Source organism: Gouania willdenowi, chromosome 4, assembly GCF_900634775.1.
Source record: "Gouania willdenowi chromosome 4, fGouWil2.1, whole genome shotgun sequence".
Lineage (NCBI taxonomy): Eukaryota > Metazoa > Chordata > Actinopteri > Blenniiformes > Gobiesocidae > Gouania > Gouania willdenowi.
Window position 1 is genome coordinate 30,772,140 of NC_041047.1, and position 17,310 is coordinate 30,789,449.

The 17,310-nt window shown below is 41.4% G+C and overlaps 1 protein-coding gene across 1 annotated transcript; it reads left to right on the forward strand.

Annotated features, from left to right (window-relative positions):
• Positions 1–1,196: 1,196 nt before the first annotated feature.
• Positions 1,197–6,004, forward strand: slc34a2b (solute carrier family 34 member 2b). The gene is made up of 13 exons (XM_028443600.1): positions 1,197–1,280; positions 1,651–1,698; positions 1,793–1,921; positions 2,020–2,148; positions 2,228–2,371; positions 2,651–2,762; positions 2,850–3,045; positions 3,132–3,227; positions 3,318–3,429; positions 3,811–3,978; positions 4,355–4,471; positions 4,552–4,676; positions 5,046–6,004. The coding sequence occupies exons 2-13, from the start codon at positions 1,653–1,655 to the stop codon at positions 5,592–5,594; spliced, it is 1,923 nt and encodes a 640-aa protein (XP_028299401.1). The 5' UTR covers positions 1,197–1,280; positions 1,651–1,652; the 3' UTR covers positions 5,595–6,004.
• The last annotated feature ends 11,306 nt before the right edge of the window (positions 6,005–17,310 follow it).

A 17,310-nucleotide genomic window follows, 5' to 3' on the forward strand; every position in this document is an offset into this window, starting at 1 on the left:
AGCTTGATCAATCAAGCAATAAATATAAAAAAAGATCATGTTAGACTTTAGTGCAAGATTAAATAATATTAAATAGGCGGTGTTTATTGCAGCCAGGTGGAGAGGGGGGCGGGCGGTGCACCGAATAAGCGCCCCCCGGAAACATTTCCCCATAAAAAACGTTTCTTGCCTCACAAAAAAGTTCAGAAAAGCTGCCAAAAAGGTTGTTTCACCAGTCTAGCTGCTAAGATATTTTTAAATTCCTATTTTTCCAAATTATTATATTTATATTAGGGTGTCCTGATACGATATTGACATCGGATATCAGTCCCATATCAGCCAGAAAACAAATATCAGATTTTATTGGACTACATCTAAAATCTCTGATATAAGCGCTCCGATAAGCAGACCATCAAAACAAAATCTCCACATGAGATGGAGGAGTAGTAAGGGTAGTCAGCAGTTTAGTTAAAAGACTTATTATTTGTTTTCTGCTCTTGTTATTAGAGTATGTTTATTTTGTTGAACTGTGAGCAGTGGACAGTGGACAATATTGTTTTGGTTGTTTTTGTCCCCGCCCTCATACTGACAGTAGAAAATAACTGAAGTGAACTTTTATTGTTTGCACTTTAAAAGTATAACTTGTTTGGATTTATTTAGCTTATTTATCAGGGTCTCATAATTATTATTATTATTTTTTTTTTTTATTCAATTGTATAGTACTGTAGATCTTATGTTGAAGGTTAAAATTAATGTAACCGATTGGTTAATAATAAATGGATGATCAGTTTTTCCTAATACCTACTGTTGCTGACTATTGTTCTCTGTTTGAGTGACATCACTGGGTCAAGCCTTTTCTCACATTCCACACTACAAAATAAGTCATAAAAGTATGTATGATTCCTGCTGATATTGTATCAGATTTATATCGGTATCAGCCAATACTCAAGGGTGCAATATCGGTATCGTATCGGAAGTGGAAAAAGTTATATCGGGACACCTCTATTTTATATACTGTATATCACACTCATACACACGAGCGTGACCTTACACGTACTCTCTCACACACACACACACACACACACACACACACACACACACACAGTCTCTCTCTCTCTGTCTCTATCTCTCCCCCTCTCCAGCACGCGCACGCACGCACACACACACACACTTGTACTCTGCACGTGTGTCTGTCCTTTGGACCTCCATACTTCACTGCTCTGCTATAAAGGAGCTCCACAGGTGATCCAGGTGAAGCCTCTCTCTCCGCCCGCCCCGGACACAGGCGCGCCCCGCTGCAGGTGCGTAGCTTTACCGCCAACACTTTAACACGCGCAGGTTAAATCCACCAGAGGAGAAATAACAGATTTGTTCAGGAGGGAAAAACCCTGGAGAACTCATGGGCTATTAACAGGATTAATGGGCTGTAGTGTTGACCTACTGACTGATTAAGAGTTAGTTACATTTGTTTACTTTTTTTTTACTTTAAACCAAAAATTTCATCTGATACTGAGAATTCATGATGTTATAAATTAAAAATAAATTATCAGCTGTTGTATTGTTTTGCACTACAGCTATGAAAAAAAGTGTATTCAAATATAAGTTAATGTAGAGATCAAGTGTATGCTCTAAATGAAACTGAAATAATGACTGTTGTTTTGTTTATTCCAGTCATGGCTCCAAGACCACAACTGGGGTCTAATCCCACCCCCTCTCTAGGTAATACACTATTATTATGGACATGCTGAATCTCCTAAAACTATTGTGACAACATTTTTTTTTTCTTTTTGTTCTGCATTTTCCTTTCTATCAGATGACAATGCATCCACTAAAGAATCGACCGTCCTGCCAGCTTACTCCACTGTGGACCTGGTACATGAGGAGGCAGAAGCAGATCCCTGGGATCTGCCTGAGCTCAAAGACACTGGAGTCAAGTGGTCAGGTGAGCAGCTCGCCATAATAACCACTCCCGGAACTGCAAACTCTCTTACAATACTTGACTCTGATTCACTGCTTTGTGATTTTGTGTTTCTTCTGCAGAGCTGGACACAAAGGGAAAGATCTTGAGGGTGGTGACATCTATTGTGAAGTTCTTTCTGCTGCTCGGACTCCTTTACCTGTTCATTTGCTCACTGGATGTTCTGAGTTCTGCATTCCAGCTCGTAGGAGGTAAATCTGCTTTGGAGCCAGGCTAAAGCAAATGCTTGTTAATGCCGTTTTCTGACAGTAATTGTCTGTTTGTGATCAGGCAAAGCTGCCGGTGATATCTTCCAGGACAATGTTGTGCTTGCTAACCCTGTGGCTGGGCTGGTGATTGGAGTGTTAGTCACTGTGCTGGTGCAGAGCTCCAGTACATCCTCTTCTATTGTGGTCAGCATGGTGTCTTCTGGATGTAAGCACACTCAGTCCATGTGCTGGCACATGAAAGCATTCAGACTGCCTTAAGTTGTTACTATTGTCAATGTCCTAAACCCCACAATAGATACCTTGCTATGGTTTAAAGCTGGCTTTAAGCAACCAACAAGAAATAACTGAATATAATTAAAGTTAAACATAATCATACATTTGGTATTCTTGAACAACTTGCAGTCTCAACTGGTTTCATAGTGAAATATCTATCAATTACTTACTCTAAATTGAGTTTTTAATAAATCACAAATGTATTCTTTAGTGCTTGACGTACAGTCTGCAGTCCCGATCATCATGGGAGCCAATATTGGAACGTCCGTTACCAACACTATTGTGGCCATGATGCAGGCAGGAGACCGAAATGAGTTTCGCAGGTAAATAAAAGCTTGTGGCATAAATGACGGTAATCTAACCTGAAGATTCAGACTGATGTTCTAAGGAGAGTGTTCTTGTACTGTCAGGGCCTTCGCCGGCGCTACAGTTCACGACTTCTTTAACTGGCTGTCTGTGCTGATACTTCTGCCTTTGGAGGTCGCCACTGGTGTTTTATACAAATTGACTCTCCTTATCATTGATTCTTTCCAAATCGAGTCTGGAGAGAATGCTCCTGACCTGCTCAAAGTCATTACAGAACCTCTAACAAATTCCATCATCCAGGTAATGATGAAAACGCAAATTGAAAAACTGAAAATGATAAATGATGAAGTACCGGTAACTGTTAATGTCTGCGGTAATACTTGTAGCTGGACAAATCAGTCATCTCTGCCATTGCCACTGGTGACCCAGCAGCCAAAAACTTGAGTCTGATCAAAATATGGTGCAAGAAAAAGGTTAACACGGTAGGAAAACAAAAAGATCATCTCTTATTTTGTTATGGCTAATGCATTAATATTGTATTTTTGTATGAATTTTTTTCATACCTCACTCAGACTTTCTGGAACGAGACGGTAGAAAGCTGTCCTCCTGGTGGTGAGTGTTGGGAGATGGGGAATGAGACGTGGCTAGAAAAGAACTCTACGTGGACTGATTACCAACAGAAATGTAAGCATGGCCATGGGCCGTTTAAGGTTACAGGTGAACATTTACAAAGCTTTGTGAAATGCCTGAACCTCTAAAGATTCAGGAAACATTACACCACCACTTGGAAACAACCACCTCCCTTATCCAGATCCACTGATGTTGGGACAGTGACTGCCTTTGAGTTGTTGGCTAAACCCCCCCCCCTCCTTGGCTACCTGCTCAATGAGTCTATTCATGCACTGTCAAACAGAACCACCTGAGAGTTAGAGACGTCCAGAACTCTTCCTCAATAATCTTTAATAAAATTGTACCCTGTTTTACATAAAATATATAGATAAACTAGATGTGTTCTACATTCCATCAATTATCAGCTTTTTCAACCTGTTTCTCTATCCTTTGTAGGCACCCACATTTTTGTCAACGCTAACTTGCCAGATATCGCCGTGGGGCTCATTCTCTTAGCCTTGTCTTTGTTCTGCCTCTGCACCTGTCTTATCCTCATTGTCAAGCTCCTCAACTCAATGCTAAAGGGACAGGTGGCTGTGGTCATCAAGAAGGTGCTCAACACAGGTACAACACAAAGAGAAAACCTTAAACATGCATGTTAACCAGCCTGTTTGATAGTCAGCACACCAGCTATCTGTGGTGATGCTTGATGAGCAACACAGGTACAGCCATTCTGTCGCTGCTGGCTCACCTCCAGGTGTAACAATCCTGCTGTGTGACATGAAAGCTCCGGCACATGAAAATTTAGTGTAAACGCATCATAATTGTTATTGTTATATGACTGTGGAGGATGATTTTGTTATTGAGCTCTGTATTACTGCCGTCTTGGCAGGGCTCCCTTGTAAAACAGATAGTAAATCCCACTGGGATTCAGCAAAATAAAGGTTTGAGCAAAACAATAATATTTAGTGTTTTATTTGCTTTTTGTCTTTTCCTGCAGATTTCCCCTTCCCCTTTGGTTGGGTTACTGGCTATATTGCCATCTTGGTGGGAGGTGGGATGACCTTTATTGTGCAGAGTAGCTCCGTCTTCACTTCAGCCATAACTCCTCTTGTTGGTAAGTCTTCAGTGATGATAAAATTGAGTTCATTTAAGCTTACATCAGGAACGTGATCTGGGTAAACTTCTTTCTTCCAGGCATTGGTGTCATCAGCCTTGAACGAGCGTATCCTCTAACCCTGGGCTCAAATATTGGTACAACAACTACCGCTATACTTGCTGCTATGGCTAGTCCGGGAGAAACACTGGCCGAATCCTTGCAGGTAACAACAATAGTGATCAGCCACAAAGCTGATTAATATTGCCGGTCTTATGTATTGCTGAAACAGGACAGGATGATAATTTTGATAATGGAAACTAGAGTTATTTGCAGTTGAAAACAAAGGTGGAGCAATCATTGGTCTCTGGTCTCCCAGAGGACACGCTGAGTTTACTTTTGTCAATGCGAGAGTGTTCAAACATTGGTGCCTTTTCCAGTGGTTTGTGTCTGTTTGATAATAAATGCATGCAGCTAATGAGACATTATAACAGCTTTGTATTCTGAATGCTGCTCATTCCTGTTGTTAGCTTTAGCCACTTATAAACAGTAGATATTACGGTAGTTCTAAAATGATCGTCTGTTTTTCTTCTAGATTGCACTTTGTCATTTTTTCTTCAACATCATGGGCATCTTACTGTGGTACCCTATCCCCTTCACAAGGATCCCTATCCGGTTGGCTAGAGGGCTGGGCAACAAGACAGCTGAGTACCGCTGGTTTGCTGCTATCTACCTCATTTTGTGCTTCTTGGTTTTGCCCCTGACTGTTTTTGGCCTGTCAGTGGCAGGTTGGCAAGTCTTGGTCGGTGTTGGCGTGCCTGTCATTGTTGTGGTCATTTTTGCAATCGTTGTAAATGTGATGCAGAGCCGCTGTCCTCGCTACCTGCCCAAAGGGCTCCGCACCTGGGACTTCTTGCCCCTCCCTCTACACTCTCTCGAACCTTGGGACTCTGTGGTGACCACATCGTTGGGCTTCTGCGGCAAATACTGCTGCTGCTGCTGCAAATGCTGCAACTGCTGCAATAAAGGCAATGAAGATGAAAAGATTGAGGGGGGAGACCAAAAGAGTCTGGAAATGTACGATAACCCAGCAATGACCAACGATGAAGACATGAACAGCGTTACTAAGCAAACGCATTTTTAACCTTTACCATGTTGTGTTTGTATCTAGAAATAGTTCTGAATGAATTAAGGATAATTAGGTACATCATCAGTTCTCTGTTGATACACTAAGCACTGAGTAGAGCTTAAAGGTTTAACACAAGTATTGCACAAAACATTGAACAAGCTTTCTCTGACCATGTTGTGTTGGTTTCAAGTTTTGTTTCTTTTGCTTTTTTTTTTTCCAACAACATGGGCATACTCCATGACTACCTGACTTCACTGTGGGTGGTGTATTAAAAAAAATCTATTTTCCTCTATTTTTATACTGTGTGAATGGCATTTACCTTTAAATGTCTTATGGCCTATCTAAAATAGCATTTCAAGATGTTTTCTTCTCTATTTAAAACTTTATAATATTTGTAAATAAAATAATTGCTTTTTTAAACTGTATGTGGCTGATTTTTATCATTGTGGATACTGAACACTGTACTTATTTACATTCAAATACAAAATAAACCCATTTAGTATTGTTACCTACCTGATCCTACTACATCCCTCCACCTAACCCAAAAAAATGGCAACATAGCATTAAAGGTGTCATCATTTAGGGAAAGGTGTCATCATTTAGGGAACACTTAATTAAAGCCTTATGTAAAAAAAAAAAAAAAACTTCAAGTAATTACTCTTGCCTCGATCTTGAATTAATTCAGAAATTCTAACACATTGATCACGTTGATCCCAAATACCTTTGTTAGGTATAACCACTCACTCCTTCCCTCTGTCCACAGCCACAACCATTATACATAAGCTTCACATTTGTCATCAGACTGGCCTGATTACACAACACAATACGCTCAATATACACAACTACAACTTCACATCTCAATCTCACTTTAAAATAATCAACCCTTCCCCACCTTTTCCATTTCCCACCTCGACTCTCTCCTCCCTGTTCCCTTTCCCCTTTCCTCCCCTTAAAAACTAATTTCTTACACTTTCCTAGGGAGTGCTGGTGATGGTCACAATTATGCAGTAAAATCCATTATTGCAATAACAAAACATGCATTGCTGTGTTAAACAGATTGCACTTCTTGTAGTGCTGACATTTGACAGCATGTGCAGACAAGGTAAAAAATATATATATTTAAAAAAAAGAAAAGAAAAAGGTAAAAAAAATACTTGAATCCTCACTAATCAATATTAAATCAGCATTATCACACCTTTATGTCATATTTCCAATATATACCAAATATTTGGCCTGTCACCGGATGTTAAGATATCAAAACATGAAGAAAAAGATGAACCACCAAATCTGCCTCTAATAACAAAAGTTTACAGAAGTGAAAATATTTTTATTGTGAAGGATAGGCAGCTGTATTTTTTATTCTAATTTAATTTGAGAAAAGTGTTTCTTATCTACTAACTAAAAGCAGAATGTCAGTTTTGTGAAAGCCTTTGACCTTTGAACCACTAGCTGGACCTGAACTCTGCCCCTCCTGCATTTATGAGTCCCAGAAACACTGATGAACTTCAAGATCAAGACTCCACCCTTTGGTGTTTTCTTTTATTACTTAACAGGCACTAATACTCATCTGGAGGACCTAGTGACAGTGCTGTAGTATTACATTAATGCTTTCACTGGTAATTCACCTATACCTGTATGTCAAATGAATAATTTATTTTGTCCTGAAAAAAGAATCAAACACTGAGGTTGGGTTTTCCTCACAGTGTGTTAGATATCATAAAGTCTGGCCTCTTTCCTCTTTTTCAGAGATAACAACAGCCAACTCGAGCATGGTAATAGTGTGTTTTCAGTGCTAGATAATGAAGTTCAGGTAAAGTGTAATACAATTTATCTCTAATTCTTTAGCTTTTGTCTATATTTTTCCTTCAATTACGGACACAGATAGTTTCACAATTCAAACAGAACCTTTCTTTACAGCTTTGCCAGAGGACTAACAAATGCAGTGATAAAACCTAAACATTTTCCAAAGGTGAGTAAATATTAATGTAGATATGGGGAGCAGATAATAGATAAAAATGCCACCACACTGATATTTGTAGTTTGAGTGCTTTCAAATGAAATCAGTTTGGTTTTATTGCTCAAAGAAAACAAACCAAGGCAATAGTTTAGCAACCATCCGCTACAAAGACCCTTCACTCACTCAATTATATCATTGATCTTTTTGTATGAATTTTAATGAAGGGTGACAGCCTCTGCTAGAATGCCCCTGAGCCATTTCAAGACTGTTTTTATTGAACTCCCCAAACAAACGTTGACTAGAATTTGCAAAGCTGAATGTATAATTATATGTTTATAGATGGATTCAAGAAAACTTATGAAAAAGCTCCAACAAAATGTTATATATCTACTTAAACTGTCACCATGGTGCCTCAAAGCAAGTTGTTTATAATGTGAAATAAACAAAATAGCCTGCAATAAAGCCATTATATGTGCATGACTCCATGTAGCAGTCATAGTAGGTGGATATAAAAAAGATACTTGATAGGTTATCAGTGCAGCCAAGCAGAGATGATACGGAATTATTGGAGCGCCTTCCAAGAAAATCTGGTTGCTTATTGTTGGTGGGTTTAGCTTGTCAACAACATTGAAGATAAACACGTCACATCAGTCTAATTTCAACAATTTGTTTCGAGGCTGCACTTGTAATATAGAGACCTAATATTAAAAATTAATGTTTTTTGTTTACTGACTCAAGACTCTCAAATAAAGTGATGTGTGGGGCATTGTAGATGGAAATCCACTGGTACCTATTGTGGTACCTATGGAGTGATCACTGTTCAGTTAATGTTTATTAATTTCACTGGCAAAGTATAAAGATTAGTCTCACTGTTTAACATTGTCTTACACCACGTTGCACTGACACGTGCAGCAAAGTGAGGATAGGCAGATCTCAAGTAAGATTTTCATGATTCTTTATAAATGATTTTAAAGACATACATTCTGCAAATGATTAACACTAAGTATATATGCAATATACTAGAAATATGTCCTCATATAAACTTATCTAGCTTTTTAAACAACTGGGTTTTCCAAGCTTGTTTTGTCATATTGGGAGGGTGAGGTATTGGCAAGAGAAGAAACTTTTTAAAGGGAGGTTGTCACGGTCCGGTGTGGATCCAAATGCAGAGAGAGAAGGAGGCAGAATGTAGGAGTAGCGTTCCTTGAACCAATCCATGTTTATTTACCAAACAAAAGTAACTTAAATCCAACGAGGCAGGAGGTACAGGGAGCAAAACACAGCAGGCCACAAGGAGGGAAGACAACATACAATGTTCCCACAGTCTTACTGTGTCCAAGCACTCAGCTAAATAGTGAGGGAAGCTTGATTGGGAATGGGCCACACCTGGGTGGAAACATGACGGAGCTAATCAGTCACCAACCAAGCAAACAGACAACACTGGGGGGTGGAGCCACAAGCAGGAATACCTGAAACACAGACAAGAGTTAAACTAGAACACAGAATAAACAAAGACTCAAAACAAAAGTGCTAAACCCAAACAGAACCTGACAGAGGTCTATTTTATTTGAAAAGCAACAAGGTCCATATCTACCATCTACCAATCTATCATCTACCGATGAAAAAAAAAAGTCAAAAAAGTCAGTATTGAACTCAACCCGTTCAATGCTCCATCTGGAAAACTGCAGATTCTCTGTGGTGCCGCGCATGGAAGCTAAGCTCTGACCACTCGGTTCAAAGATAAACAATGCTTTTTGTTTAGTTTAAATAAAAAAGACCAAATGTAGACAATACTTTTGGGTATTTATAATAAAAAATATACTAAATGAGTAAAATAAAACTAAAAACGAAACAATATTTATACAAAAAGTACACAAAACGACAGCAGAACAAAAACATGAAAGTGAACGCCAAAAAAAAAATACAAAAATACGCAAAATGACTCCAGAATCACACTACAATGGCAAGAAAATGGTAACAAAAAACAATTGCACAAAAAATGCACAAAAAGACAATTAAAAAATTAAAAAATACATATGACTCCAAAAAACATAAATTACAGAAAAATACACCAAACAACAACAAAAATATGAAAATTACTCAAAATACATAAAACTAAATATGTAAACACAAAATGACAACAGAAATGCACAAAACTACACTAAAAAAGATACACAAAATTAGGGCTGGGATAAATGATTACTTTTTAAACGATTAATCTAGCAAAATATTTTTTTTGATTCATCGATTAATCTCACGATTCATTTTTCCAGTTCGATTCGACTAAAAGTAATTCATACATGTTGATTTACATATCTAAAATGAAAAAAAAAAACATGAATTCCTGAACATTGCAATATATGTTCATTGCTTTTCAACTCAAAATTCCAAAATAAAGTTAAAGTTAGAATATAAAAGTACAAAATAATGCATTCAGAGTCAGAGGTAGCATTAAAATAAACTTTCCTTTTAAACGTTATAGTCCATATTGACAGGTGGACAGTGGGGAGCCACTCGCATTAGTTATTCTCCGGCGCCGCCATCTTTGTTTCGGTCAGACGGCGCACATTTTGCGTCGACGTATTTTTTGCGTCGATGTCATCGATTACGTTGATGCGTTGTCCCGGCTCTACACAAAATGACTCCAGAATCACACTACAATGGCAACAAAAAACAATTATTATACAAAAAATGTACAAAAAGATACAAAAACACACACAATGACTCCAAAAAAACATACCTTACAGAAAGACACCAAACAAAAAATATATAAAAATGAGTAAAAATAAACAACACATTTATCATGCACATGTCCCATAAAATTAAACCAAGGAAATTGCACACACTACTTTATTTTGCACCCGCAAATATACCCCATCACAACACTACAGAGTACAGAGTATGTACACCTCTTTGTACATCCAACCTTCAAACACATAGTCATTTGACCATAATTGACAGCTCTACTTGTGCTTCACATGAATGCATGCTTCAGACGGGCACTGTACTAGTATCTAGCAATGTACCACTCTGTGATAACAAACTCTGAAACTGACCAACTGACAAACAGGAATAACAGACCATCATCAGTTGCAAGGTTAGGTATACTATACAGATACTCAGTGCTCAGACACTCCTTAAAGCTGCTATCTGGAGTTTCTGAGAAACGTCTCGATGTCCTGCCCTAAACAGACCCACTTCCTCCCACTGCCTCTCCCAATTCTACCAGAAGCCACGCTTCTATTTCTCTGCATGCGCATGGCGGAACATAACAAGGTTGCATCAATATATAGGTCTATGGGTCAGGTAAAGAGCCAAAAATGTATTTACCTGTTTGCTGTTGTGACGTGCAGCCTTGTTTCCGTGCACAGTTCCACATTCACTTTGATTGACAGTCTCAAAAACAGGAAGTTGAAGCCTATTGGCTGGGTGCACTCAGCGATAGTTTCCATTTCTATAGGATGAAGGAGGGACTTATTTACAATAAGGTACATGAATGAACACCATAGGTGTTTTTTTGCATTTCAAAAGAATCATACATAAACATAGATTTCTCAGAAACTCCAGATATCAACTTTAAACTGTACCTTAAGGGTGAAAAAAAAATAATAAAAAAAAATTACGTTTTACTGCTATTTTTTGGGTGCCGATTTTAATAATGGATTCTGCTTCCCAGAATCAATTTGGGGTTTTTTTGTATTTTGCACATTTTCATGGACGACTACTGGGTGGCGGTAATGTGTGAGTGCAAACTCAAAGAAGACTTGCAGCAGCTTGGGATTTCCCTTTGGCGGAAAAACCAACAACTGTGATTAAACCTGCAACTGTGCGATTTAAATCAAAATTATGGATTTAGACATGACCAAAGCTGTATTAAACTTTGCTCTGGAGAATTAGCGTATTGGGTGTAGCACAACAAACATTACTGCTCATTTTGTCTGTCACAATCCGGACATAAAGCTAGAGCAACATAAGACACCCGACAACAGACCAAGGGACGTTGGATGGATATTGAATAAAATAATCCAGGTGATGAAGCCAGTCAAGGTGTGTATGTGCGTTGTCAGATGAGGCAGGGCAAACCCTGTCCAACAAAGTGTGTGCTGCGTCACGGTGCTTATCAGCTGTGTTCACCCGAGGTGAGCGCGTCAGCTGCAGCTTGTTACAATGAAACTCTGACAGACATCAGACTGATGTCCACGCTGGTCAACTATTTTAACACTGTGTCCAACATTAAGCCACAGTTTGATCCACTACAGAGTAAATAACAAGTCTAATATTGATGACAGATGATGATGACTAATGTGCTGATCATTTCTGAATTTAAGAAGTTAATAAAACCAGGCTTTCCACACAAACAATCATTATCTGTCATTAATATGAGGAGAAAAAGAGATATTTTAACCGCGACTCAGACAGAAAAATTAGGCCAATCCTCACACTGCAATACATTGACTTCTCTTTTGGAGCAGTTTAATTACCAGCATGTTGACCAGCTCCTGTTCCTACACTAAAACCTAGACACTCCAAAGCACTAAGCTTGATGAACATTAAAAGTTTCAGTACAAATTTGTTGTTTTGTACATGTTTAGATCCTTTCTGATGGAGGTTTTATTTTGTTATTTATTTCAGTCTAAATAATAATAAATAACTGAATAAATGATGTTAAATCAGTGAATGGCTGAATGTGATGTGATGTGCAGTGTTTTTTGGAATTATGACATATTTCTAGAAATTTAGGATTAATCTTATGTGTTTGGATAATTGTAATAACAATTGTGATAATTGTCATTGTAGAATCGCAATACTTGTAAAATCAGAAATGTACTTTAAATTGAATCATCCTAGCCCTACTATATCTGTAGGAAGGTTTTGTTTCATTCCCTTCTGACTGCCAGTAGGCAGCATTAATAGTGAATATGTTCCATCGTGGTCCGCGCAGGTCGAGTAATAATGTCAACAAAGTCACGTGACGCGTAGGCTATTGGTACGCCTCTTCTGAGGTTATTTATACCACGTGATAGCCTAGACTCGGCCTCTTTGAACTTTTCGCTTACCTGGTGTGCGTGACAGCCGCAGGTAGTCCGCTCCGGTAAATAACTTTCAATTGCAGGTCCAAGGAAAGGTGAGTACAACTCTATGTTGTTTGTGTTAGCATCCTGCCTGTGACTGTGACAAATCACTGCACTCCTAAGGCTGTGGTTGTCATATTAGCTACACACACTGTTTAGTGCAGTTTATATATTATCCACTCTCTGTGAGAGAGGACAGGCTGCGAGAAAACGGAGAATCTACGGTATGGGGGAGACCTCCCACCTTATGGAGTATCTGCCAGTAAACAGGTGAAGCGCAAACGCGAGCCTCGTGGTGAGCGTGGTCACACTGCTCGTAAGAAACCAGCAACTACTGTTACTGCTCCATATCGCCATGAAATGGATGATCTGCGAGCTAAAATAGAAGCCTTAAGGCTATGGTGTGGCCCCCAACGCAGCCAGTGGCACAGTCACCACCTCTTTGACACCTCCCTCATCCTGTACCCCAAGGGAATCTCTGGGCGTTGGAGGAGGATGATGGGGATGCTATTTCAAACCGGGCTTCAGACACGATGTTCCGCAGCCCGAGGGAGGAGCCTTACCCTGAATTAGATTTTCAGGGGGTGACAGATCCTTTGAGTATACAGGGAGAGGATGGTTCTAGTCCTTCCTCCGGACGAAGCGCTGAAGGACAGGGTCTCTTGCCCTAGTCCGCAGTGCAGGGTTATGGAGAGTCTTCTCTCCAAGTCATATGACACTGCAGTCCACATGGCCCACATGGGAAACTCCCTCTCTGTGCTCCTCCTTGCCCAGTTGAGAATCTTACAGGGCATGGGTGCAGGGACCGAATTGGGAGACATAAATAATGTGGCTCTAGAGGTGTTTGCAAAAATGTCAAATGAGCTGGGCCACTTGATGTTTATCTTGGATGTGACACGACGTCAGGTGTGGCTTGCCCAAGACACCTATGTCTGACAATTGTAGAAAGGCACTGCGCAAGCTTCCTGTTGTGCCTGGTCAGTTGTTTGGGCCTGAAGCGAAGAAGGCTTTGGAGCGCAGAAAGCAATCACGGCAGGCTTTGGAAGCCTGGGGCCAATGTAGTAGGGGCATGGCACCTCCTGCTCAGCACTATAGGGGGCGGGGTGCACGGGACTCGCGTCACTCAAGGCACCTCGTGGCTCAGGTGTCTTCTGGGTCGTCTTCTGATCGAGAGGTTGGGGGTTCGATCCCAGTACCTGACTATGTGTCGAAGTGTCCTTGGGCAAGACACCGAACCCTAAGTTGCTCCCAGTGGTCGACTATCGCCTTGCATGGCAGTCCTGTCCCATTGGTGTGTGAATGTGAGAGTGATTGGGTGAATGAGCTGATATGTAAAGCGCTTTGAGACTGCTTCAGTGTTTTGATAAAGCGCTATATAAATCAAGTCCATTTTCCATTTACCTCAATCCACCACTGCCTCAGCCCTGGCATTGTGATCAAGTGGTTGTGGGTGACCCATTGGTGAGCGGTTGTCCAGCCGCCAGCCCCAGCAGGCATGGGGACGCAGTCGGTGCCCCCCCAAGCCTCCAAATAATACGCACACAAACTGAAGCTTTGGGACCGGCGGTGGGACGATTCTCACAGCGGCACCTGGAATATTGGGAGATCTATGGACACGATGCATTGGTTTTTACAACACTGTTCCAAGGTTACAGGTTGCAGTTCCACCACCTTCAAGGGTCAGGGTGACATTAGTCACAGACCCCTTGAAGGCAAGATGCTTGTCACAAGAGGTGGCCAAACTCTTGGACAAAGGAGCCATCACATTATTTCTCTTGTCAGAAGCTGCCCCCTGGGGAGTGGAGATTGCACCCCCAGGTGGAACAGATGATCTGGGAACAATATGGGGAAGCCCGGGTAGATCTGTTTGCCTGGGAGTGTACGACCCATTGTCCACTGTGGTTCTCCCTGGCAGAGACCAGTGCCCCATTTGGGATGGATTCCCTAGCCAACTGCTGGCCCAGCGGTCTCCTTTACGCATTTCCTCCGATCCCCCTGTTGTTGGCCACGCTTCACAGGGTGAGATTATTGGCTCACATCCGTCCCCAATCCTTCTTCGGCTTTGGGTCTGGCCATTGAAGGGGATTGGTCACTCTTGACTGAGCTGGATCCCTCTATATGCAACACCTTGCAAAGTGCAAGAGCCCCTTCTACCCGAATGGTGTATCCAAATTGCTGGGCAACCTTTTCATCTTGGTGCAGCGAGAGGAGTTTAGATCCGGTCTCATGCCCTGTACAGTACATACTGCATTATTTGCAGTGCTTATTTGACTGTCGGCCGTGCAACCTCGACTTTAAAGATGCATGTGGCCGCAATATCGCTTAACCTTAGCAGTATCGATGGCAGACCAGTTGGTGCACATCACTGGGTATTACAGTTCCTGCGTGGTGCCAAGAGGTTGCGCCCACCAAGGATGAAGCGTGCGGCTGCTTGGGACCTACCGCTGGTTCTGCAGGCTTTGAGCGGGGAGCCCTATGAGCCTATGGCTGAGGTGTCCTTACAGGTACTGTCTATGAAGACTGGCAATCACAATTGCTAAGCATGTGAGTGAGCTCCACACACTTTCCATTAACCCTGCATCCCATTAACCCATCTCATTCCTGCCTAAGTTGCTGCCACCCAGTCATGTTAATCAGGCCATTGATTTGGCAACGTACTGTCCACCCCGTTTGCATCCCGGGTGGAGGAAAGGGTCAATTGCCTGTGTCCAGTTTGTGCATTGCAGCTGTACATTCAGGTGACGCAAGGTTTTAGACGCTCAGAGCAGCTGTTTGTCTAGGTAGGAATAAGGGCTGAAGCTACCTGCCATTATACCAGGGGTGTCGCCACATCCTGGGCGGCAATGAGGGGGGTACTATTGTCAGGGATTTGTGCTGCAGCAACCTGGACGGGTCCATGCACCTTCTCGAGGTTCTACCACTTTGATGTGGCCTCTGGGTCCTCACTGGCATCGGCTATCCTGCCACTGGCTGCTACGGCAGACTAGGAGGTGAGTGCAATTCCTCGTGACACTTCTGGTATTAGTCATCCACTATTATTGCTGCCTACTGGCAGTCAGGAGGGAATGAAACAAAATGTAAGTTACAGGGGTTAACTATGGTTCTGTGAATTCCTGGATGACTCCCAGTATCATCGGTCACTCGGAATCCTCCAGGGCGAGAAGATTCTTAGAGGCCGAGTGTAAGCTATCACGTGGTATAAATAACCTTTTTTTTTCTTTTTTCTTTCTTTTTCTTAGGCTGTCTCAGTAAACAGGCGAATGCTGTGGACAAGCACAGTATGCGACCGACATTCAGTGGAGGAATTGCCACACAACACTGCACTAAACAGCGTGTGCAGCCTCCAAATAGAAGGAGAGCTAGTATGACAACCACAGCCTTAGAAGGGCAGTGATTTGCGCTCCCGACAAAGTCACAGGCAGGATGCTAACACAAACAACATAGAGTTGTACTCACCTTTCCTTGGACCTACAATTGAAAATAACAAAGTTATTTACCGGAGCAGACTACCTGCGGCTGTCACGCACACCAGGTAAGCGAAAAGTTCAAAGAGGCCGAGTGTAGGCTATCACATGGTATAAATAACCTCGGAAGAGGCGTACCAATAGCCTACACGTCACGTGACTTGGTTGACATTATTACTCGACCTGCGCGGAGCGTGATGGAACATATTCACTATTATTGCTGCCTACTGGCAGTCATCCAGGAATTCACAGAACCATAGTTAGCCCTGTAACTTTCATTATGTCAGGTTGTTTGTTTTTTGTCTTTAGCCCTTGTGGTCCTCTTTTGGTTCTGTAAGTATTTGTTCTGTTTAGTTTCCATTCTAGTTCTTGTTTCAGAGTTAACTCTTGTTAACCTGGGAATATAAAGTTCCCAGGTCTTCCTGCTGGTGTCTCCATCTTCCAGTGATATCAATGTGTTTGCGCCCAGGTGTGGTCCGTTTCTAATCAGCCCTTCTGCACTATTCAGCTGACTGCTTGAACAGAGAATGATGGCTGGTTCATTGTCAACATTACCCTCCTTGTGTCCTGCTGCGTTTTGTACCCTGCTCCCTGGTTTCCTTGTAACTCTTTGGATTTTGATCTTCAGTTGTTCAGCATGTTCAGGGGCCTCATTTATAAACGCAGCGTACGTACAAAAGAAAGCGTATGCCACGTCAGCAAAATTTGGGACTTATAGAAAAAAAAACCTGGCGAGATAATGTGCCCACCTCCACGGCAGCTCTGAGCCTGCCGTACGCACAAAAACATGAGAAACAGGAAACTCCGCCCCCAACAGGAGAAGGATAAAATTAAAGACAGCTCTGTGAAATTGATACATTTGTGTGAAATAATCAAACATTGCACATTTCACAACACACATCATATATGAAGGGAATATTTGCAAAAATGAAGGAGGAAAAAATTCTACTGATGCCCCAGAGAGTCATTGACATGCGCGCCTACAAATACAGTTTTATATTAATATTAATAATAATTGTAATTAAAATCACATGATCATTGCGCAAAACTGATTATCAGTTGGCTGCAACACCTGTAGCTGTTATAAAAAGGAACGTACTCAATACGTAAAGACGCACAGTGGTTTATCAGGCACTGCTGGAGGACGAGGTACAAGGGAGAGAATCTACAGAGACCAGCAAGACCTATTGGCAGGACCCCCCCGTGGGGATGAGGTGCCGCGGAAAGGTGGACGAGGC